General features: G+C 39.7%; 1 protein-coding gene across 1 annotated transcript in view; it reads right to left on the bottom strand.

The window, feature by feature from the left end:
- Positions 1-921: 921 nt before the first annotated feature.
- Positions 922-24,670, bottom strand: part of GRIK3 (glutamate ionotropic receptor kainate type subunit 3) — a 472,269-nt gene continuing 448,520 nt past the window's right edge. The window contains exons 14-16 of the mRNA XM_075853264.1: positions 8,081-8,303; positions 5,896-6,146; positions 922-2,546 (exon numbers count right to left, since the gene is read on the bottom strand). Coding sequence (XP_075709379.1) covers positions 2,352-2,546; positions 5,896-6,146; positions 8,081-8,303 — 669 coding nt within the window. The 3' untranslated portion in view covers positions 922-2,351. The remainder of the gene's footprint in view (positions 2,547-5,895; positions 6,147-8,080; positions 8,304-24,670) is intronic.

The following is a 24,670-nucleotide window of genomic DNA, read 5'->3' as shown; positions in this document are numbered from 1 at the left end:
TCTTCTCCGCAATGTAATGAGCATGCTGAGGAGGGAAAAATCTGCAACGCAGCCTAATTTCCACCAAGTTATTTTCTGCAACGTCTGAACTAAGTTTCCTAAAAATGTATAGAAACAAATGTAAAAAAACGGCTGCTGCAGAATTCCACTGCAAACTGTCCGCAGTGGAATTCAACAGCAATTCCGCCACGTCTGAATGTGCCCTAAGACTTGGCAGTCAGCCCCTGTGTCAATGTCTTCCAGGTAAAATAAATATAAAAGCTCTGTGCACATTTGCAATAATTTGTATTGCTCTAAGGGTATGTGCACACACACTAATTACGTCCGTAATTGACGGACGTATTTCGGCCGCAAGTCCCGGACCGAACACAGTGCAGGGAGCCGGACTGTACTTATGTACGATGCTAGGAGTCCCTGCCTCGCTGCAGGACCACTGTCACGTACTGAAAACATGATTACAGTACGGGACAGCTGTCCTGCAGCGAGGCAGAGACTCCTAGCATCGTACATAAGTATGATGCTAGGAGCCCGGCTCCCTGCACTGTGTTCGGTCCGGTACTTGCGGCCAAAATACGTCCGTCAATTACGGACGTAATTAGTGTGTGTGCACATACCCTAATACAAATAAAACTAAAAATGAAGCAACTTTGCAATTTGTATTAATTTAAAATATCCTACCATTTGTATACAGCTTTTGTGCAAAACTATGTATCTCCATGGCTGCAGACTACAAACTCTGGGTAGTCACATATAGCAGTAAACTCCCTTTACCTTTAACCCTTTGTGAAGTCTGATTCAGCAGTCACATAATAATGCCTTTCAAGTAAAGAGAAAGGAGCAGAGTAACATATGACTACAAGATCAGACTACATGCAGGGTTTATTTGTAGTCTGTATCCATGGAGACACATAGGTCTGCAAAAGAGTTGTATACACTTTTCTGTAAAGTTGCTTCATTTATGCATTGGAACAATATAAAAATTGGTAACAAAAGTGCACATATTCTTTAAACCTCTTGATATTGTGGAGAAAAAAAAATTACTTTACCCAACAGCTAAGGAATAAAAATGGCACCATTGTGTTCAGAATGCTTACTTCGGTAGTTCCTCCACTGTGTAATGTTATAGGTCACAATATTGGCATTTAACCATTAAAATCTTGTATAGTTATGGAGAAAGACAGAATACAAGAGTTAAGAAAAAGAGAAGAAAAACATGTATTTTTTTTTTTCATTACATTACTTTACACATTTGACATGAATTTAGTGGGATATTAACAGTTCAGAAAAAAAAAAAAGTTGCGCCAAGATATGTATAGGTTTTGCAAAACAAAGTATTTAACAGTATGTCTTTACCACTGAGATGCATGAAGATGACAAGATGGGCACACAATTATGACAGCTGGGTCACTAAGCTTTAATATCTCTATACACAAATCCCAAAGTGTCATCATGCTCAGAGTACCATAGCTGCCTTCCATAATCATTTGTCTTTTATGTATGGGCAAAAAACAACTTTATCAATTTCTTCTCGATCTACATGATAAATTTTGCTCTCGCGAATCACACTGTGATTTGATTAGGGATAACAAATAAAACCCTATCTTTGGTTACTTTGTCTCCTGGGTTTGCAACATGGTCCTCTGGGATATTTTGAGACTTGTGGTAGTTTTATAAAGAATTATTGTTATAAAGACGTATGGTTAAAATAAGTGTTTACAGAATGGCAGTACTGTGGTATATGTTCTTCCTTGCAAGTTGAAGGTTCATGCTAAGAGTCTTGTCGAACTGTGCAAAGGAAAGGACATAAGTAATAAGGTGGTGTAGTATAGTCCCCTTTCCTCAGCTTAGGTATGTTCTTCTAGATCGGCTTTAATTCTGAAGTAGTAATCTTCATGTTTCAGCCGCATTAAAGGACCCATTAGCTGTCTGATTCAGACATAACTTAAAGTGTGTGCCTTTTGCAAACTCCTCATAGGCACAGCATTGAGGTATGAGTTCCCAATGAGCAGTTTGGCAGACCATACATATGTAGCAAGTGTGCTGTGTACAACAAGACAGAACTGATCTTTCTTCTTCTAAGTCAAAGCTTCCAGCAAAGACAAAGTCATTTTCATTTTATTGCCATGCTCAATAATGCCACAAAGTTTTTGTGGCTTCTCAATGTCCACTGAGGGTGAAATTAACTTGGCGATAAAATGCCTCTGTAAGTTTTGTTTGTAAACAAGAGACTTCTGGCTGTAGAGTATAAGGATGTCTGATGCCCTCGGCTTCTTTATAAGTCAATATTGGTGACGGGCATGAATGTTATTGATTAAGGATCGATATCGATATTGTGCACACGTTTTATTGTTCTATGGAAATACTGGGTTTAATCCTGTATTGCAGGTCATGTTATCCTTTCCAGGCAGTCTTCTGTCATTAAAAGTGTGCATGTTAATTACGGCGTCACTCTTCACCATGACCGGTGGCTGGGCTTTATGTTTGACACGCCGTTGGCAGGTGAGAGATAATCGGATCTCATCAGCCATTGTGCTGCAGAAAGAACGCTGAAGAAGGAAACACATAAGAATGAATTTCAGGTTTCAAATTCTATCATCTTGTATAGTCAAACAACATGTCGAGATTATTAAAAAATGACCAACATAACACTATCGAATAAACTAATTGGCTGAATATATTTACATACCAGAAAACCCCAAAGACTGGCAATAACACCAGTGTGAACCGTGCCTAAGAAATTACTTATTTGTTGGGTACTTAAAGGGAATGTGTCATCAAAAAGTAGCCTATCATCAAGTTTTTATGATGTCTTTTTTACATTTTCTATGTCATTATCTTTATTAAAAATTATTCTAAAATGCTGCAGTTTTTACTTTTACTGAGCCTCACAGTAGCTGATACTTCCTGTTCTGTAGGGATCGCTTTCCAGCAGTTATCATTATCATCACAGGCAGGATTACAATGAAAGGTAAGACCTCCATATAGATGACACAGGATCCACCATTGACAATAAGTGATGGACACAGCTTCTCTCGTATCCATTCCTGCACAGGTCACAGAGCAGGCCTAGAAAACTCTCCCATAGAAGTCATGGGTCACCTCCAGGTCACAAGTTCCTATGGTCTATGTGGCTGCTGTAAAGAATATCTCTAAATGCTGTTAACTGCACCTCAGGCAAGATGGCTGCCTCCATAAACATGGACATTAAACAAAATTAAAAAAAATCTACAATCAATAAATAAAAACACATTAGAAAACAAGATTATGTTTTACTATCTTGTTTAAACTAGGAAAAAAATAAATATAGGTGATACATTCCCTTTAAAGCACGATAACCCATGCTGAGAAAAATGGCACTAGAACAGGCTTTAGCCCTAGTTCCGAGGTCACACTTACACGCATAAAGAACAATGATGATTACGTTTTAAAGAAAAATGTGTAACCTTCTGTACTATGGAAGGTCTGGTAACCATCCATTGTCTTCTTATTTTATTAATCTTACTATACATTTTCAATATTAAAATGCAGTTATTGTGGAAAAAAAGAGGTAACGCTTGTCTTATACATTTTGTCAAAAAGTCACGTAACTCTGACTTAAAGAGAGCCGGTCAGCACTATAATGTGTTGTACATGTCCGGAAAGCTGACAGAACCTCTTTAAAGTCAGACTATGTCTAAAATAAAATACCTAAAATATGCTGTACATGTCACATCTTGATTCATTCCTTTTTATCCTATGGATTATTCATTTTTATATGCAGCTTCTCCAGCCGGATTGTCTTGAATAATTTCGTATTATTAGACTCTAAGGGTATGTGCACACGACCTATTTTCAGACGTAATTCAGGCGTTTTACGCCTCGAATTACGCCTAAAAAGACGTCTCCAATACGTCTGCAAACATCTGCCCATTGCTTGCAATGGGTCTTACAATATTCTGTTCAGACGAGGTGTAATTTTACGCGTCGCTGTCGAAAGACAGCGCGTAAAATTACGCACGCGTCAAAGAAGTGCAGGACACTTCTTGGGTCGTTTTTGGAGCCATTATTCGGAGCCGTTATTCATTGACTCCAATAAAGAACAGCTCCAATTACGTCCGTAAAAGACGCCGCAAAAAACGCGAGTACATGCAAAAACATCTGAAATTCAGGAGCTGTTTTCGCCTGAAAACAGCTCCGTAATTTCAGACGTATTTTGCGTTTGCGTGTGAACATACCCTAACTCTTCTTTACATTTAAGGAGGAGGTTAGACATGTTTAAGAGGTGATTAACATTACTCCACACTTCTTGGTACTTCATGATATAGCAAACTATATTTTAATGAGCGGATGAATGAACATGTAAAATCCATGTTAAAATCAAAGGGTACCTCCATTTCAGATAAAATTTACAAAGCTGGTAGTTTCGATCGGTCCATATAATTTTGCCACACATCGCAGGTGCCTCGATTGCACTGAAAACTCGTGTCTGACTCCCTGATGTCTACTAGACCTGTATCCAGATATAGTGTTTTTAACCCTTCAGTGCCCAGCCTATTTTGGGCTGTCTTTCGAGCGTTGCATTTCAAACGCCATAACTTTTTCCATAGACATAGCCATGTGAGGGCTTATTTTTTGCATGACAAATTGTATTTTTTAATGGCACCATTTTGGAGTACATATAATGTATTAATCAATTTTTATTGAAAAAAAACTGACATTTCCCCATTCTTTTCTTAAATTTATGCCATTAACCATGTGGTATAGATAACATAATCATTTAATTATGTGGGTCGTGACGATTACTGCGATACAAAGTTTATGTAGTTCTTTTATGTTTTACTACTTTTGCACAATAAAACAATTTTTTTAAAAGTGATTTTGTGTGGCCATATTCTAAGAGCCATAATTTTTTTTTTTTTTTTTTTTACTGACGTAGCTGTATAAGACTTTTTGATCGGCAGGTTGAGCAGAAAGCAATAATTGTTGATTATTTTATTCTTCACAGTGTTGACACAGGGTTAAATAATGTAATAGTAATAATGTGAAGTTTTTTGTTTTTTTTCATAATAAATAATTTTGTTTTTCATTTTGTTTAATTGAGGTTTTTCATTTATTTATTATTAATTTTATTAATCTATTTTTTACTTCTTTTTTAGTCCCACTACGGGACTTTACTACACAATCGTTGGATTGCTTTTTTAATACACTGCAATACTTCTGTATTGCAGTGTATCATGCCTGTCAGCGTAAATCTGACAGACATTCTATCAGGCCCTCTCTCTGGTAGGGTCAAACAGGCATATACTAATTGCAGACCTGGGGGCCTTTGTTAGGCCTCCGGCTGCCATGGAAACTATCGCCAGCCCGGGATCGCGTTACAGGGGTGCCGATGGGATGACAGAGGAAGACATTGACCATGGAATCTAAGGGGTTAAAAGGCCAGGATTGGAGGTAACTCCAATCCCGGCAGGTAGAGCAGGAGCCCAACTGTTGTTAGACAGCCCGACACCCACTCTAAGGGCCAGTTCACACAGAGTTTTTTTACACGTTTTTTGATGCGGAAACCGAAAATGCCTCCCATTGATTTCAATGGTTGGCAGAGGTGTTTTTTTCCCACGAGCGGAAAAACCATCTCGTGGGAAAAAGCGACATGCCCTGTCTTCGGTCGTTTACGTCTCTGCCTCCCATTGACATCAATGGGAGGCAGAGAAAGCTTATTTAGTGACGTTTTTTGCCCGCGGTGCTCAATGGCCATGGGCAAAAAACGCAGTGAAAAACGCCACAAAAAACACGGCAAAGATTTTTAAGGGTGAAATCTTGGAGCTTGGGAAGAAAATCTCAGCACAGAAAATCCTATATACAGTAGTATAAAATCCTACACATTTTATGTAATTCTTTTATAATAAAAATATATACCTGCTCCCGCTCTGCCGTTTTCCTCAGTTTGTATATAAACTCCGCCACAGCTACTACTACAGAAAGAATTAGACCTGCAGCTAATACAATAAAGATGCCTCCCATGTTTTGGATGCCAAGTGCACTGGCCTCCTTATTTTTTTCATCTGGGCAACCTCCAGCTCTCCACCACCTCTCTTTCATTTTATGGATTTCATCAGCTTCTTGAAGCTGTAGGATAGCAATACTGATTCTGTCTCGGTATGGAGAACCTTGAAAAAGATAAATATAAGTACATTTTTTATTATAAAGTTTGGATAGTTTAAATTTGAACAAAAAATATGGTGAGTTTATCCCAAGGAATCTATATTCAATCCACTACATTTTAGCATTAAACCCTCATGTATATGGCAAAGAAGGAGCCTGAATGGAGGCTCTATGATTATCTATTACTGAGCTATAGACACTCCATCTTCTAGCGTATGATGTCTTTGGAATCGTATTCTTCTCTCAAAGTAATGCTTCTAGACAAAAATACTTCCATAATATGGAATGCAATAAATATTATTATTATTATTTATATGGTACCCGTAAAAAATCCACCATGGGCCAACCTCTGTGTGCCTGCCTCTCAAATAAGAGGCAATCGTAGATACAGAATGGGCATATAGCAGTGTATGCGTGTCATTGTACAACACAGATCCATGATACATCTATGTGTTTGAGCCCTAAGCAATATGAATGCGACCTGCCAAATTAGCTGGAAAATCAATGTTCCACAGTAAAGAAATGACATTCAAGTGCAGAATATATGAATTTCTGCACAAAATCTCAACTTTTTTTGCATTAAACATTCATATGGACATTTATTTTTTCTGAAAATTAATTGATTGTACAATATGTCAATTGCACAATATTTCCATGGAAAAATTGCATATCTCAAAATAAATAAATTCAGTGCAGCAAAAACAATTAATATATTTGTGGGAAACACCTAGCAAACAATAATCACTAAATCCTAATTACATGTAATGTTAATATTTTTTGAGCAAGTAACTTGAACAAATTGTAGTAAATGGAATGGAATTCATATTTCATCACATCAAGTATAAACTGTTACAATATGTTGAAGTGTCAGTCTGCATCTGTTATATTTTTCCACTAACTGCATTAGGCCTCATTCACACGGCAGGGTTTCCCGGCCGGGTGCCGGCCGTTCATAAATCGGCCGGCACCCGGCTGCATTAGGAATAATAGACCCCTAATGGGGCTATTCACACGACCGATTTTTTGACGGCCGGAAAAAACGCCCGTCAAAAAATAGGACATGCTCTATTTTCGCCCGGGTACCCGGCCGCCCGGCTCCCATAGAAGTCTATGGGGCCGGGTAATACCCGGCCATCACCGGGATGTGTCCCGAGTGACGGCCGGGTTTTCCGGCTCTTGCGCTCTATCTCCTCCTCCTCACAGCGCAGAGTGCATGTGAGGAGGAGGAGTTGATGCCATTCTGACGAATGGCATCGCTGTACACGGTGTGGCAGGGCCGGGGTGTACAGCAGGTGGAAGGGAGCGCTGCGCTGGCTCCCTTCTCCTGCTTGTTTTAAAAGCGCCCTGGCCCGGCGACACCTTTGATGGCGCCGCTAGCAGCTGCAGCAGCTGCTGCTGCTGCTACTACTGTAGCGACTCCACTATAGCAGAGCAGGGAGGTATCTCCCCGCTCTGCTATGTGCTAGCCGCACTTTAGCTCCTTGAACGAGCGGAATCCCCGTGTGTTCGGGGATTCCGCTCCTGGACAGAGCGCTTGATGTCTCTGTCCATATCTGGGCAGTGACATCAGGGGAAACTCCTGAAGCGGAATCCCCGAACACATGGGGATTCCCCTTCAGGAGTTGCCGCTGATGTCACTGTCCGGATCTGCCCGGCCCGGCACGGATGCATAACTTTATGCAAACCGGCCAGGCAGAATGGCCGATTTTACCGGCCGACACTCAGGCTCGGACGCGACCCGGTCGTGTGAATCCCGCCTTACACTAACATATATCATAATAATGTCTGAGAGTTTTACAAGTGAGGAAGGGTTTTCTTCAAAGATGTTTTCTTCCAAGAAGTAACCTTTTCTGCTATCTATAAATTAAACAAGAAGCATATACCTCCAAAAGCTACTTGTGCAAACAAGTGTGTTATCAAATTATAGCGCTTTTCTTACCCATGGGTGTCCCAATTCCATAACCCTTTGAGTCAATGAGTCCTCCAATCTGTGTTAGATTGCAGTTCCTCTGAGTTATGTATTCAATAGCTGTCGATTCCATAAGGAGAGCGTAGTCGGATGAGAGAACTCGCTGGATGCCTTCCTCGTTACTCTTAACGAGCGATGATGACTTGCTGCCCATGAACGCCCACATCTTCTCAAAGGTCGAAATATGCGATTTCTGCCGAGTAAACAAACAAGAGAGGGGTGTTGGGATTCATGCTGTTTATCAGATGAACACTTTTTGTTTCTCACTGTCAAATGGCAAAGAAAAGTAAATTAGCACAAGCTATTATACAATTCTCTTTTTTCCACAACTGTGAATCCTTCAGGGCATTTAGAAACGTAGAAGCAAAATTGATGGCAAACAATGATAGCACTAAGTGCCCATGTTAGCAGCCGTAAAACCTCACGGCATCATAGCTGCTAGCTGTTTCAATTTAGAAATTCAGCATTATTCAGAATCAATAAATTTTAATATATATTGATATACTGAGTTCTTGTAAGATTAACCAAATTCTGATTTCTAGAAAAGTTGTGGGTTTACTTTAAGACAAATGAAACATATTTTTTTTTGGCTTCCTTGGTGGTCATTAAATATGCATAGTATATTTTCCAGTGAAGAAATATATCAGAATTTGGTAGGACCACTGCAATATCTTGTATGTTTTATACTACAGTACTTCTTTAAAAATAACAAAACTGATTGTGACCACAATAGATGATTGATGTTGCGGTCGGTTTACCTTGTAAGTATTTTTAAGCAAAACTAATTGTGATCACATCTGCCTCTAATATGTGTAAATGCAGCATCTGGGTGTCGGAATGACCCCAATGATGTCACCATGCATCAGTTAAAAAAATAATGAGGAGAGAATTGGAACCCGGTTGCAGACACTCAACCATCAGAAGTAGGGAGCAGAGCTGAAAGTTGAGCCAGTGGGAGGGCTATGGCTTGTAGCTTGATGTCCTTGTGTACTGTTTTTTAATGAAGTTGATGAAAGTCTGGGGACCATTTTTTTTAATACCGTCTGCTCGGATTCTTTTAAAAGTGAATAAGTCTGTACAGGTGTTAGGTAGAAATCAAATAAGTCCTCACAACCAGTAATGAGCATTGAGAGGACTCACATGCCCTTGTTTGCATACAACACAGGGAATCTTTCAGTCTTCAATCAGAAGATCAATAAGAAGATCAGGAGTCTGTTTAGTGGGTGAAAGTGTATCTGCTATTTTCCCTTTAGCAGGGTGTCTTTTATAAGTTCGAACATAAAGAACTCTGTCAACTAGCACACACAGATGTGTCCTTCCTTTCCTTTCTTCTTATCTCAATGTTTGTCGTGAGATGACCCGCTTTTAAAAAAACCAAACAAAAAAAACGCTAACATGATTTTGTGATACTCTGTCACGGGATATCTATGCTATATGTGTCTATGTGTGGCCACACAGGAGTGGTGATGTGATTTGTCACCTGTCAAGGGTTTTGCTACAAATTGGTGTTCTTAACCAAATTCAAGAAAAAGTAAGTGTGGACACATCTGTACTTTTCACAGAGTAAAGGCACTTTTACACCAGCCAATTATTGGGCAAATGAGTGTTCACAGAACACCCGTTCCTGATAAAAGCCCTGTGTAAACAGGGGAAGGATCAGCTGATGAACGAGCAATCGGCTTATTGTACCGTTTTAAATGCAAAATATATTATCGTTGTCAGCAGCATATCTCCCTGTGTAAACAGGGAGACGTACTGCCGACATGATAGAAATGTATGGGGATGAGCGATCAGAGTAACGATCGCTCGTCCCCCTACTTGCTCCTTGTGAAAGGAGCAAACGAGCGCCGATCAACGAGCTGTCCCATTGATCGGTAATTGTTTACACGGCCCACGGCCCATTTTTGTAGCTGCTAAAAATGAATAGGTCTCCATCTAATCTATATCCACACTATTACATTGTCAATAGACAAACTGAGAGAGGTTGACAGTGAGGTTATGGAACTATTGTTTAGCATGCTGGGCATGTTATTTTCCAACCCATCTGGCTTTATTATGTAAATAGTTGCCAGTAATGTATGAGGAAGTGCTATAGGCAATTGTCCAGACTGTGGATGCTGTACTATTCAGATACATAGCCATATACAGAACAATTACCTAGTTTACATAGTGTATATATATATATATATATATATATATATACACACACACACACACACACACACACACACACACACACACACACACACACACTGTACTGTGCAAAAGTTTTAGGCAGTTGTGGAGAAGTGCTGCAAAGTAAGAATGCTTTCAAAAATAGAAGTGTTAATATTTTTTTTATCAATTCACAAAATACAAAGTGAATGAAAAAAAGAGAAATCTAAATCTAATTAATATTTGGTGTGACCACCCTTTGCCTTCAAAACAGCATTGATTCTTTTAGGTAAACTTGCACAAATTAATGTATTTTACAGGATTATAGTCGTGTATGATTAACCGCATTTACCAAATAGGAGACAGTGATCATCATTTTCATATTTAGGTTAAAACAGTCATTAGCTGTAACAAAAACAGCTTTGTAAAACTGGGTGAGGAATATTCAAACTCTGCTACAAAGGTGAGGTGGCGGAAGACAGTTTCATGCCACAGGTCTACCATGGTAAGACTGAGCACAGCAACAAGGCACAAGTTAGTTATACTAAATCAGCAAGGTCTCTTCCAGTCACAAAATTTCAAAGCAGAGTGGGGTTTCAAGATGCTCTTTTCAAGTTCTTTTGAAGAAGCACAAGGAAATGGGAAACTAACATATTTTCAGCAGTGCCATCAGCTCAGAAATGTCAGAAACCACTGGGACCCAGGTACACCCATTTTCTGTTCAGAGAAGTCTGTCCAGAAGTAGTCTTCATGGAAGAATTGTGGACAAAAAGCCATACCTTTGACCTGGAAACAAGGCCAAGCGACTCAGCTATGTACGAAAACATATGAACTGGGGTGCAGAAAAATGGCAGGAGATGCTCTGGACTGAGAAGTAAAAATTTTAAATATTTGGCTGTAACAGAAGGCAGTTTGTTTGCCGAAGGGCTGGAGAGCGGTACAATAATGAGTGTCTGCAGGCAACAGTGAAGCATGCTGGAGGTTCCTTGCAAGTTTGGGGCTGCATTTTAGCAAATGGAGTTTGGGATTTGGTCACGATTAATGGTATCTTCAATGCTAAGAAATACAGGCAGATACTTATCCATCATGCAGCGCAATCAGGGAGATGTTTAATTGGCCCTAAATTTATTTTTCAGCAGAACAACAACCCCAAACATACAGTCAATTTCATTAAGAACTATCTACAGCGTAAAGAAGAACAAAGGGCCCTGGAAGTGATGATATGGCCCCCACAGAGCCCTGACCTCAACCTCATCGAGTCTGTCTGGGATTACATGAAGAGACAGAAGTATTTTAAGAAGCTCTGTGGTTAATTCTCCAATATGTTCAGAACAACCTCCCTGCCGAGTTCCTTCAAAAACCGTGTGCAATTGTACCTAGAAGAATTGATGCTGTTTTGAAGGCAAAGAGTGGTCACACCAAATATTGATTTGATTTAGATTTTTCTTCTGTTCACTCACTTTATATTTTGTTGATAAAACAAAACTATTAGCACTTCTATTTTGGAATACATTCTTACTTTGCAGCATTTTTCAACAACTGCCTAAAACTTTTGCACAGTACTATATAAAAATGTAAACTCATTAATATAAAACACTAAAGTCTGGCTGCCAGCAGAATGTCAAGACCAACAGCAAAGTTGTGGGACAAGGGGGTCCCATAGCTGAAATCTGAGGTACACATTTGATTTAACTGTTTCTCTGAGTATCATAGAACCAGGCTTTTAACAGATATTTATTCATTTGAAATAAAAAACATTTTTATCAGTCTTGACTTAATTGCCTCTTCTTGAATTGGCTATGTTCACACTGAATTTAGCTCCTGATGTATACGTTAAATGGAGGCTGTGACAGTTGTCTACCAGTGCCATCCATAACACATTGGCTAATATGTTTTGAGAGCTTTTCATGATGTATACGTCAAACGGATGACATTTTTTTTTACTGTATGCCTCAGGGTAAAATAGCCTAGTCTACTTTATCCAGCAAAAGAAAGGTATATCAATGTATATCAGCCCAACGGAGACCAAAAGGACATTCTTTTGGCCTTCATCGGGTGAATTGGGATCTATGGATACATTTAACGTATATGATAGGAACTTTCCCATTGTATATGTTAAATGTACACTGCAAACACAGTGTGAACACAGCCTTAGGGTATGTGCACACGATGAGAGGCTTTTACTGCTGAAATGACAGACTGTTTTCAGGAGAAAACAGCTGCCTCGTTCCAGCCGTAAAAGCTCCTCCTCGTATTATGCGAGGCGTCTGTGACGCTCGTAAATCTTGAGCTGCTCTTCATTGAGTTCAATGAAGAACGGCTCAAATTACGTTGCAAAGAAGTGCCCTGCACTTCTTTCCCAAGGCAGTAAATTTACGCGTCGTTGTTTGACAGCTGTCAAACGACGACGCGTAAATTACAGGTCATCTGCACAGTACGTCGGCAAACCCATTCAAATGAATGGGCAGATGTTTGCCGACATATTCTAGCCTTATTTTCAGGCGTAAAACGAGGCATAATACGCCTCGTTTACGCCTGAAAATAGGTTGTGTGAACCCAGCCTAACCCAAACACCCTTTGCAGGATGATGCATAACACTAAATATTTGAGTACTATTCTATATTTAGTGATTACCATTATCTATTTTATAGTACTGAGTCTCTAAAATGTGGGGTGGGCATGTACAATGTGCAATTACAGTTTCACATTTTATAATGTTACCTGTTTAGCTCAAAGTACTGTATGAACACAGCCAGGTCTGTGGTGACATGTCTTTAATGCCAAGCCACTGATGATCACACGATGTAAACTTCTCATAGCTAATGTCCTCTAAATGATATACAGCTATAGCAGAACCGGTTCTTCAATACCGCAGAGCTGTATTTGGCACAGCATACCATAATGAGACAATAAGGGAGATTTACTAATACTAGTGCAGCTACAAGTGTAGTGCGCACCATATTCTTCAAGATGGTTTCGCACTCAGATCGGGAATATGGTGATTGCTCAAAGCAATACTAGCTGTGAACTGGGTTGATTTTGCTACTCTGAAGACCCACTCAGTTACAAGCACAATATAAGCACACATGCAGAATAGTGTTGAAGGGGCTTTAGTCCAATGCATTAATATATTTTCCCCAATCTACTCATTTATGGTTCAGTATTGTGGGCTCATTGTATGGTTGACATATGACAGATCTGTTTCTAGAAATAATGATATGATAATAAAAGCCATTGAATATTCAGGGGGCATTTTTTTGCAACCTAGACTAAATGTAATATAAATTAAGATATTATATTAACACTAATGACCTTGTACATTTGTATGTACTTTTCTAACTTCAAGCCCATTGTTATTAGTCTACAGTAAGGCTGGGTTCACACGACCATGTTACGTCCGTAAAGTACGGAACATATTTCGGCCGGAAGACCCGGACCGAACACAGTGCAGGGGGCCGGGCTCCTAGCATCATAGTGATGTACGACGCTAGGAGTCCCTGCCTCTGCGTGGAACTACTGTCCCGTACTGTAATCATGATTACAGTATGGGATAGTTGTCCTGCAGCGAGGCAGGGACTCCTAGCATCGTACATCACTATGATGCTAGGAGCCCGGCTCCCTGCACTGTGTTCGGTCCGGGTCTTCCGGCCGAAATACGTTCCGTACTTTACGGACGTAACATGGTCGTGTGAACCCAGCCTAAATCTGAAAGTCGGTAGAGGTATGGAAAAAATCTATAGTGACTGCATGACAGAAAATGTACCTATTCTTTTTAATCACCAATCAACATTTATTGGACAGCTATCTCCTTTATCAAGAAAGTGCACATTGTACCTTACTTGCCAACGTGGAATAAATAATTGAACTAGTTGTCCATACTACATAAATGTAAGGAATACAACAATGTGCTCTTAACAATAAGATTGCCCTGGTTGTATCCGTTCAGGAAACAGCAGTAAGCTAGCACCCGCCTAGTAAAAGGGGTTAATGCTTTTTCAGCATGTTCTATTTAATTAAACCTAAAATATATTTTAATGCAGGAATAGAAATGCTCATGCCAGCTTCTTTCCTTCTTGTGATGCATGGCTTTGCTGGATATTCATTGCTGTGAATTTTAATTTCCTTTTTCTTGAAAAAGTCTCTGAGGGCACTGGGTCAATAGGTTTATAGACTCCAGTTGATCTCACACTACATTTCTCATAATAACAGTCTGATAGTCACAATCTAAGTGTGTGAAAAGCATTACATTGAATAACCTTAAAAGCCATCTTCCCCAAAACCACTCTCATTGTCACATCCTGATTTTAGTTTCTAAGAGATATAATATCATTTGTACTATAAACAAAAAAAAAACATTAAAAAAAACACATACATTTCGGATGGTTAGAGCTATTGCCTTGTTACACTGCGGTTCTGATTCCTGATCAGGACATCTATGTGTGGTTTTCATCTAGGTTTTTTCATGCACTCCAAAATAATTCTGAGTATGGTTATTTGCCTATTATAAACTATATAGGCTTTGTGACTAAGATTCCATACTGGATGGGGCAGGATGGAAGGGTAGCTAGCAACGCCTTTTTGGAGACTCTGATCTTGAGGATATATAATTATTGTTTTTTTGTATTTACATATTAAAATCTGTTTCATTTGAATAGATTTTTTGGATTTTTTTTTTACAAAGGAAAGCTTTCACAGTCAACAGACAGAAGGCACACAAACTGACAGTACATATAAGTCATCCACTATGAATGTATGACTCTGGGAAGATGAAACAAGAAATTGGACCAGTAAGATGACATCTTGTTTTGCTTCATCAGTTTAAATGCTGCCAGGTCTCATAAATAAAGCCTGTGAGTCATTCTTCCCTCAGCCACACAATGTTATTGATGCTCTACATATATACAAAACTAATACAAGACAAGATGTCAATCATTATATGTGAACGGAGTGAAACAAGCTTTTTCATGAGTCCTGACAACATTTAAACTGCTTTTTACATGAAAATACTAAAAAAAATCATAGATAAACTGTATATTCCTGAGCTCAGTGTTTCTTTTTTTATCATATGGCCCGCAGATAGGGTATCAGATCTGACCTGACAAATCTGCTTTAATGGAAAAAGCCAACAAATGACGCAGCCTCTTTAAGCTGGCCGTACACATTAAATAATTATCCAATATTCTAATTTGGGGTCTACTTGACTGTCCTTTGGCATCTGCTGTCAAGGATTGGGCATGCCCTTCCCCTAGGGATAAGCAACAGAAGTGTTTGGCAGCCACATATCCCCCTTTCACTATGGCCATAAACATGCACTCTCTCGATGATCTGATTATGGGGATGTAGTGGAGCTATTTGATGACGGCTATCTAAACTGAATAGCCAGTTTGCATATAAGCAGCACACTCATTGTTTCAGATGCAGAGAGACTAACAGAGACCCACAGTATTACCTGAATTAGTGAGTCGATGGCTGAGTGGGTAGCTGATTTAGGATATGTTCACCCGTGGCAAATTTATTGCAGACATTTCTGGGACTGAACTATTTATCTGAATGAGGTTGTAGATATCCATGCACATCCTGCAGGTACAACCCCATTCAGATGTATGCCACATATGAACATATCTTGACTTTGCTCCCATTTTAGAAGTTGTAGCGGCTTCGGGGAGAGACAGAAAAATCAGGGGCAGCTAAAGAGCTCTGTCAACTGTATGGTGGTATTGTGTGAGTACTATGTTACAATTTTATTTTATAGTGCATATGAATCAGTGGCAATCCCATTCCATTAAGTAAAAAAGAAGCTTAACCGTATCAAAATGTGTCATTGGCAATCCTGCCAGTCAAGTCCTTTGATGCTTTACCTCTCTCTTTAAGCAATTTATCTTTAGACAATGCATTTATGTTATAGAATGCTGCCATATGTGAAGGTGGTAGTGTCCTTGAAGATGGCTTGTGGTAATTAAGAAAAGACAGTTGTGTGCTATGTTATATTCCATCATGATCAATATCAACATATTATTTGTTGTCTTTAATTAAAGCCATATCTTTCTAGGAATTGACAGTGCATTAGCTACTGACTTGTGGTCCGAAGCCATAAAACCAGTTTTTCACCAAGAACTCTGAACTTCAATATCTTTATCTGTGGTCTTCAAAAACTAAAAAGATAAGCTACAGTACTTTGATGATAGGGTTTCTTGACATTGAATCTTTCCTATCTTCCATTGCCACTGATGTGTATTATAGACATTAACTGTTAAAAAAAAAATGTTACTCTTCACAACCCCTAGAGAACAGTCAACAGAATGCAAAGCTACCCTCTGTTTAGTAGAGATAGAAGTCATTCAGTCTTTCTTTGGCATTTCTGTATGCAAATTGTATATACTGTATCTAAAATGTGTACTGTATATAACTAAATATATTAAAACATAACATTATAGTGATATGATTAAGACCATTATTTTTTGCAGATACTCAATAAAGTAAATTATCAAAGAGCACAGTTTATAAAAAAAAATAATCTAATAAATAGAAATAAAGTACCCAATAGCACAAGTTGCTCAATAAAATTAAAGGGTGACTAAACGTTCAACAAACTTCTGACATGTCATAGTGACTTGTCAGAAGTTTTGATTGGTGGGGGTCCGAGCACTAAGACCCCCACCAATCGCTAAAACAAAGTGACAGAAGCGCTCGTGTGAGCGCTGAGCCGCTTCGTTTCTGTTTGGCTTTTTCCAGAAATTGATGTAGAGGTGTACAGACTCAATTGAAAGTCTGTGAGCCTTTACACCGCTACATCGGCTTTCCAGAAAAAGCCGCACAAAAACTAAGCGGCTCAGCGCTCACACCACCGCTTCTGCCACTTAGTTTTAGCGGTTGGTGGGGGTCTCAGTGCTTGGACCCCCACCAATCAAAACTTCTGACATGTCATTATAACATGTCAGAAGTTTATTGAACGTTTAGTTACCCTTTAAGGCTTGAGGGTGCGCATGTGAAGTAAAATGTTCTGTCGGCCGGGGCTAGCTCACCTCACTTATTCTCTGTTGATTATGTGGAGATGTTCTCATGATAAATCAAAACTACAATATACTGGTGAGTGCTGTGCTATTTTTTCTCTACGTGTTTATGTTACCTGCTAAATTACATGCATTAAAAGTCGTAAGAGGTAAATGTTATAAGCATAGCCTTACCTTTACTATTGACACGCGGGGCATGACAAAGATACACAATTTATCCTATAATAAACCGTTTTCTATTTGGAAGATTTTTTAATACTGTGAAAAGTTTACATGTAGCAGTTTAATTACTTCAAGGTTTGCTCATAATCACATATACATTATGTACTTTAGGAGTGACACAGAGCATAAGACACATGTGAAGGAAAAATAGAATAATACGGTGAGTAGTGGTTGAAATATTTAGTGTGGTAATGAAAAAATTCCTCTCCGCTAAATATAGCCAAACTCGAGATCTACTGTATAATGTAATGGGCTTTCTTGGACTTCCTTCGTGTGTAGGTATTATTTTTGTTAGTCCACAGTAGGCATAGCAACACAGTAGTGGATTAGAATAAATATCTTCTAGCTTTGACCTAACAGCAAAACATTCACTTGGAGAAATTAGGCTCTGTTCACATCTGCATTTGTCAATACCATTGTTCTGCTCCGTCACAGGAGCAGAACAACAAAATTAATGTAGTGCTGCATCTGTCGCACGAGGGACACAAACAGTGCCTGACTTACCCCATTGATTTACAATTGGTTTTGTTGAGGTGTCCGACATTCTACTGGAAATAATAGCACTGCATACTGCGCTATTTGTTCTGTCAAATGTGACAGAATCTGCGACAGAGCCTCCAAAGCAGGTGTAAACAGAGTCTTATTTGTTCTCTAGGGGTTAGGCTGGGTTCACACGAGCATGTTACGTCCGTATATTTACATGGTAAATATAAACTTTTCAAAGAGGGAATTAACTAAAATGCTAGGAGTCCCTGCCTCTCCGTGGAACTACTGTCCCATACTGAAAACATGATTACAGCATGGGACAGTTGTCCTGCAGAGAGGCAGGGACTCCTAGCATCGTATATAACTATGATGCTAGGAGCCCGGCTCCCTGCACTGTGTTCGGTCCGGTACTTGCGGCCGAAATACGTCCGTCAATTACGGACGTAATTAGTGTGTGTGCACATACCCTTAGAGAGATTTACCGTTCAGGGGTCTGGGAAAGCTGGGTGACCACCATTACCCCTCGTACTGGAGTGTGATATTCATTAGTCACATCCCCGAACACACTCCACTAGGAGGGGTAATGGTGGTCACCCAGCTTTCCCAGACCCCTGAATGATAAATCTCTCTAGTTGTGCTGAGACTGAGAGGTTCATTAGTCACATCCCCAAACAGTCTCAGGACAACTAGAGAAATTTACCGTTCAGGGGTCTGGGAAAGCTGGGTGACCATCATTACCCCTCCTACTGGAGTGTGAGAGGTTCATTAGTCACATCCCTAAACACTCCAGTAGTAGGGGTAATGGTGGTCACCCAGCTTTCCCAGACGCAGATATAACCAGGAAAGGGCTGGATGGACGGGCTGAGGGTGCACAGGGTTTTTGGTGACCCCCTCTGTCATGTGATCGGACCTAGGTTACCGGTTCATCAGACGGGGTTCATGTGACTATAACTCTGTCCATAACAAGAGACAGTGCACTCAGGACAAGCCCTGCCCTCATGCCATAGTTGTGTGGTTCTGTCTGCGGTGATAGCGGTGGGTGGCTCTGACACCCGCCTCCCCCGTCGGGTCATCTCAGGACAGAAGGGGTGTCCGGATTGGAGACAGCGCCGCACCTGTCCTCAGGTTGTGTCTGGTATTGCAGTTCACCTCCATTGAAGTGAATAGGACAGAGCTGTAATACCACACACGACCTGAGGACAGGTGCGGCACCATGTTTTCCTGGACGACCCCTTTAAGACTTTTCCCGTGTGTGTGTGGCAGAGTGGAGTGTGCACGGGCGCCGCTGATACTTCATAGCCGCTTATCAGCTGTTTTGAAGAATCAGCGGCGAGAACACACACACACACATCCCCCAAACACACAAAATCAAGTGTAATCAAGCGTTTTTTATGTGTTTTTTTTGCACGTAAAATGTGCAAAAAAAAAAAACATGTCAAATACACGCCGTGTGAACCGGTCAACTGAAAAGTCATTCACTTCACTTTCATCATTCTAAGGCTGGGTTCACACGACCTATTTTCAGGCGTAAACGAGGCATTTTACGCCTCGATTTACGCCTGAAAAGACGGCTCCAATACGTCGGCAAACATCTGCCCATTCATTTGAATGGGTTTGCCGACGTACTGTGCCGACGACCTGTAATTTTACGCGTCGCTGTCAAAAGACGGCACGTAAAATAACAGCCTCGGCAAAGAAGTGCAGGACACTTATATACATTATATGCAGGACACTTCTTGGGACGTAATTTGAGCCGTTTTTCATTGAATTCAATGAAGAACAGCTCCAAATTACGGCCGTAATTGACGCCTCGCAAAACGCGAGTACGAGCAATTACGTCTGAAATGACGGAGCTGTTTTCTCCTGAAAACAGCTCCATCATTTCAGACGTAAATGCAGTTAGCGTGTGCACAAACCCTAGGGGTATGTTCACACACAATGTTTTCAGCTGAAAAATCGGAAGCAGAACGCCTACAAGCATCTGCCCATTGGTTTCAATGGGAAATACGGCGTTCTGTTCCGGCGTTTTTTACGTGGTAGCTTTCCAAAAACGGCACGTAAAAAGACGCCCGACCAAAATTAAGTGCACATCACTTCTTGGGACGTTTTTGGAGCCGTTTTTCATTGACTTTATAGAAAAACAGCTCCAAAAATGGCCGTTAAAAAACGCGAGTTTGATTAAAAAATGGCTGAAAATCAGGATCGGTTTTCCCTTTGTTTAGTAAGCGTGTGAACATACACTTAGCCTTTTGGTGTGTCCTATAACTTCTTCCAGCTGCAGAATCACACCCAATATGGCTGCCAGACACTGCTTAGCAATTTGAAGACACCTTTACCTGGCTTGTGAGAGGGGGGGGGTGAGGTTCCCTCCCACATTTACAGCAGCTGTGAGTCAGGTTGCTTTGCCTTATTCACCTTGCTGTAATTCTGGGAAGTGCTCCCCCTGGTGGCCAACATTGGAAAACATGTCAAATTATTATTTAATTTTTAATACTTTCCACCATACGGAAAAAAAAAAAAATACAGCAAAAAACTTAAAAAATATAATAGAAATAAGTAACGACACTTAAAAAAAAAAAGGTTTAATTTGCGACACATTCCCTTTAACAAAACCAAAGCATTTTCAGAGGGCCTGGAATTAGTGGGAGGTGATTTTAGCATCACTCACTCTGAATCCCCTGCAGGACTCCTCCTCTAAAAAATTTACCATATCTTACCGAGGTCTAAGAAGCGCCCTCACATCAAAAATTTAGGTCTGGGAGATACCTTCCTCGGGACATATTCTCTACATTAGGAAATATTGCAACCTCCGATCATGCCCGATACATATGTCCATGTCGCTTCTATACCTACCCATCTGAGAGTGGTCGTATAAACTGAATAACACCCTGATTGATACAAAATTCACTAAGGATAACTATATTGAGAATCTCTAGTTCCCTTTTAAAATTAATGCAGGTTTCCCTACTTCCCAATATTTTATCTGGGAGGCTCAGAAAGTTTATATTAGGGGTGAACTGATTGCACTTGGCCTCCTTTCTAAAGACGCAGCGTTCCATCTAAATAATTTCCTTTTTATCGCAGATAGCTAAACTTGAAAGATCTCATAAAAGATCCATGGTCATTACAGAAGAAAATAACCTGTCATTCCTTCAGAACTCTCTCAAAGACTCAAGAGCTGCTTTGACATACCGTAAAGTTAAACACAAATTCTACACTCGTGGCGATAAAGGGGGAGAAGTGAAGATGGTTAAGAAAGCTCAGGAATGCATTTTTATATATAAAAAAAAAAGATCTGCACACCTAAGGGGGATTCCATATATAATCTTCACTCTGATGAAACACCGACAAACTCTGGGAAATAAGAAGATTAAAGAGTATTTGAACCTTCTCAATCTCCTCTGCTTTACGGAACAGGTGAGAGAGAACTTACCATTCCGGAGGTCAAAAAAAGTCTTAATACTATCCCCAATGGGAACTGCACTCGACCGACAGTTTCCGAATATCTTACTATAACAAGTTATTTTATGTTTTGCCCAACCCTTTTGTTACCTACATATATAAACAGTCCACTAAAAGATCCCCCTCCAGCCACACAAGCCCTTGAAGCCCATATTCTTATTATTCATAAAGAAGGGAAGGATCCTACTTACTGAAGAAATTACAGGCTTATTTCCCTACTAAACGCGGATTTAAAACTGTGAGCAAAATACTTCTTCCTAGATTAATTAATAGGCAACAATAACGTTTGATCAAAAAAGAGAGATCATTTCTATTGAATATTGTTGACCCTTCAATTCTGTCTTAGGCTATGTGCACATGGTGAGCCATGAGCATGGAGCCTGTGTGGCAGCACACGACGGCCCGATAAGCTTTATGGTGAAATCGGTGGCATACGAAGGTACAGTCAGAATCCATAATATTTTATAGGTGCCTTATTACAGTTCTGTACAAGCAAATAATCAAAATTGGGAAAAAAATAGAATTCTTGCCACCCATGGTGAACATACATGGTTAATTGATTTTCTTAGTGAAAAAAGCTAGTATAGCTATTACAGGGGACAAATCTAAACATGATATTTCTGCAAATAAACATTTTAACAACTTGAATAATAGATTTAAAAGGTGGCAGTGACAAAAGTCTAATTTCAGATAGCAACTTATTTAGCAGAAAATATGGCCTCAAAACATAAAATAGGCTTAAGTGTTATCACTTATGTTTGATTTTATTTGATTTTTAATAATTTGTTTTAATATTCAAAGTTTTTCAGCATTAGTTTCTGGACTGAAAGTGTAACAATAGCTTCCAGGCTTTAAAGGATTTTGCAGGATATTACATTGATGATGTCCATACAAATGTAGCTGTGCCTGGTTCTACCATATTCTACCACGTTTAGCACTATACTTTTGAATATGCGGAGCTACAGTACCAGACACATCCATCCTCACTGCCAAATTCGTTCTGCTGGTTGATGGGAGTTCCGAGGGTTAGACGGAATGAAAAAAAATCTTTATTTTTTAGTTAAAATTAATAAAAAAGCTTATACTTACCCCCGACTGTTGTCATAGAGACGCAATCCTCTGTTCTGAGCACAGAGCGGCCTCCTGGGATGACGTTCCAGCCCATGTCACTGCTGCAGCCAATCAGTCTGCAGCGGTCACGGACTACAGCATTATCCCAGGAGGCTGGGCTATGCTCAGGAGAGTGGGATGCGACGCCATGGCAATGCGTGGATGGTAAGTATAAACTTTTTTTTTTATTCCTGCAGTATTTCCGCAGCGGACATGCCGCTTAAAAAACTTCACCACAATTTAGTGCGGTTTTTTTGGGCCGAATTCCCTGCGGTAGCCAGGGCAGATACTCTGTGTAGTTTTATGCAGCGTATCCGGTCTGTGTGTTTGTACACTAGCCGTGCCTTTATTGTCCATGTGTTACACTAGCAGTTCTTGTTGCCACGTGAGAATACACCCTTATTTTTGTTATTCTCACTCAGCTAATTAGAAAAGCTGTTGAGCACAATACAATGAACACACAACTTGTATAATAATCAGACATTTGTTAAAATTTTGTTTCTTTTACAAGCTGTGCAATTTTGTTACATTACATTAACCTTTACGGGTAAGTGTAATATTATGTTTTTTACTAATATTGCCTGCGCAGCTGTATTTTTTTTATACCATAGTCTTTTTCACTCGTTAAAAAAATTGCAAATAAAATAGGATTTAAAAACTTTTAGATAGACCAAGTGTGTTCAGGTATTTCCATACAACAGGTATTTCCATACAACTGCAAGCACAATTTAAGATTTTACAATTAAGTTGGACCAGTGGTAAAGCTACTGAAAATTATGGCCATAAGCTTTTATTACGTAATAAAGTTGCGACTGGCCATACATTTCCTCTCCAGTTGCAGAATAAATATAGCATTGCACGGTTCCTGGTCAAATAAATGGCTGTCCATGTAATAGGTTAGGCCAAGTCCACCAGAGCCGCACTTTTTCCCACTTTAGTAAATCAGACGACCCCTCTATTATGGCTATATGTTTTATGAGGGCACAAGATAACAGGTTGTTATCTTATTGAGGGAATCTAGGTACTGCAAAATGATTTAATCAACTATCCTAGAACATGGGCCTCCCTAGATGTTCATGGGTGTTATGATTTCTGAATATTTCCATTATTTTTTTAGATAGTGTCAAACATAGGAAGTGACCCAGAATAATATTTATTTGTTCTACAGTCAAGATTGTAGACAGCACATGCTGCTAAGTGTTATACCACATAGCATATAAAAGTACTCTGTCATTAGTTCAAACACTTCTCAATGTTACACTGCCTAAGGGCACATTCATACGTGGCGGAATTGCTGTTGAATTCCGCTGCAGACAGTCCGCAGTGGAATTCTGCAGCAGCCGTTTTTTACATTTGTTTCTATACATTTTTAGGAAAGTTAGTTCAGACGTTGCAGAAAATAACTGTGCGGAAATCAGGCTGCGGTGCAGAATTTTCCCTCCGCAGCATGCTCATGACGTTGCGGAGAAGAAGCGGAATTTCACTGCAGATTTCAGCCTTTGCAATCCAAAGACTGAAATCTGTGGCAAGTCCGCTGTGATATCTGCAATATCTGAATTACCTGTCAAATATGCAAATGTTGGTGCAGATTCGTTGCGTAATTTCCCCAAATCTGCACCAACATTTGCAGCAGAAAAATTCTGCCACGTGTGAACATGCCCTATGAAAGCAATGTCAATGCCAAAATTGTTTGTCAAGAGCTTCATGAATTGCTTTTCCTTAGCCTAGGTTTTGGCTGGTTGGTGCTCCAAAATTTGGGCCAGATGTTTGGAAAAGGAAAGTCCCTGCATTAGCATTAAAGTCCCATGGTGCACAAAACATAGTCCATTAAAAGAAAAAAAACACATATATATATATATTAGGTTGACAACTTAGGGGTTTTCTGGGCTTGAAATAAAAATAGAGCAAAAACATCACCAGCTGCATATGTGATAACATAAAAAAAGCCCATACCTATAGCTCCTAGTTGGTCTATGTTCACCTTGCTGAAGCAATGATGTGATGGTGTGGTCACATGCCAGTATTGCACATCTTCGCTTCAACGAGGTAAACCCAGACTGGCAGGTAAAAATGGACTGACAATGCTTATATGGTGGAGTAAGTCGCTTAAAAAACA

The sequence above is a fragment of the Rhinoderma darwinii genome, chromosome 2, assembly GCF_050947455.1.
Source record: "Rhinoderma darwinii isolate aRhiDar2 chromosome 2, aRhiDar2.hap1, whole genome shotgun sequence".
Taxonomy (NCBI): domain Eukaryota; kingdom Metazoa; phylum Chordata; class Amphibia; order Anura; family Rhinodermatidae; genus Rhinoderma; species Rhinoderma darwinii.
This window is presented reverse-complemented; position numbering and strand designations above follow the sequence as displayed.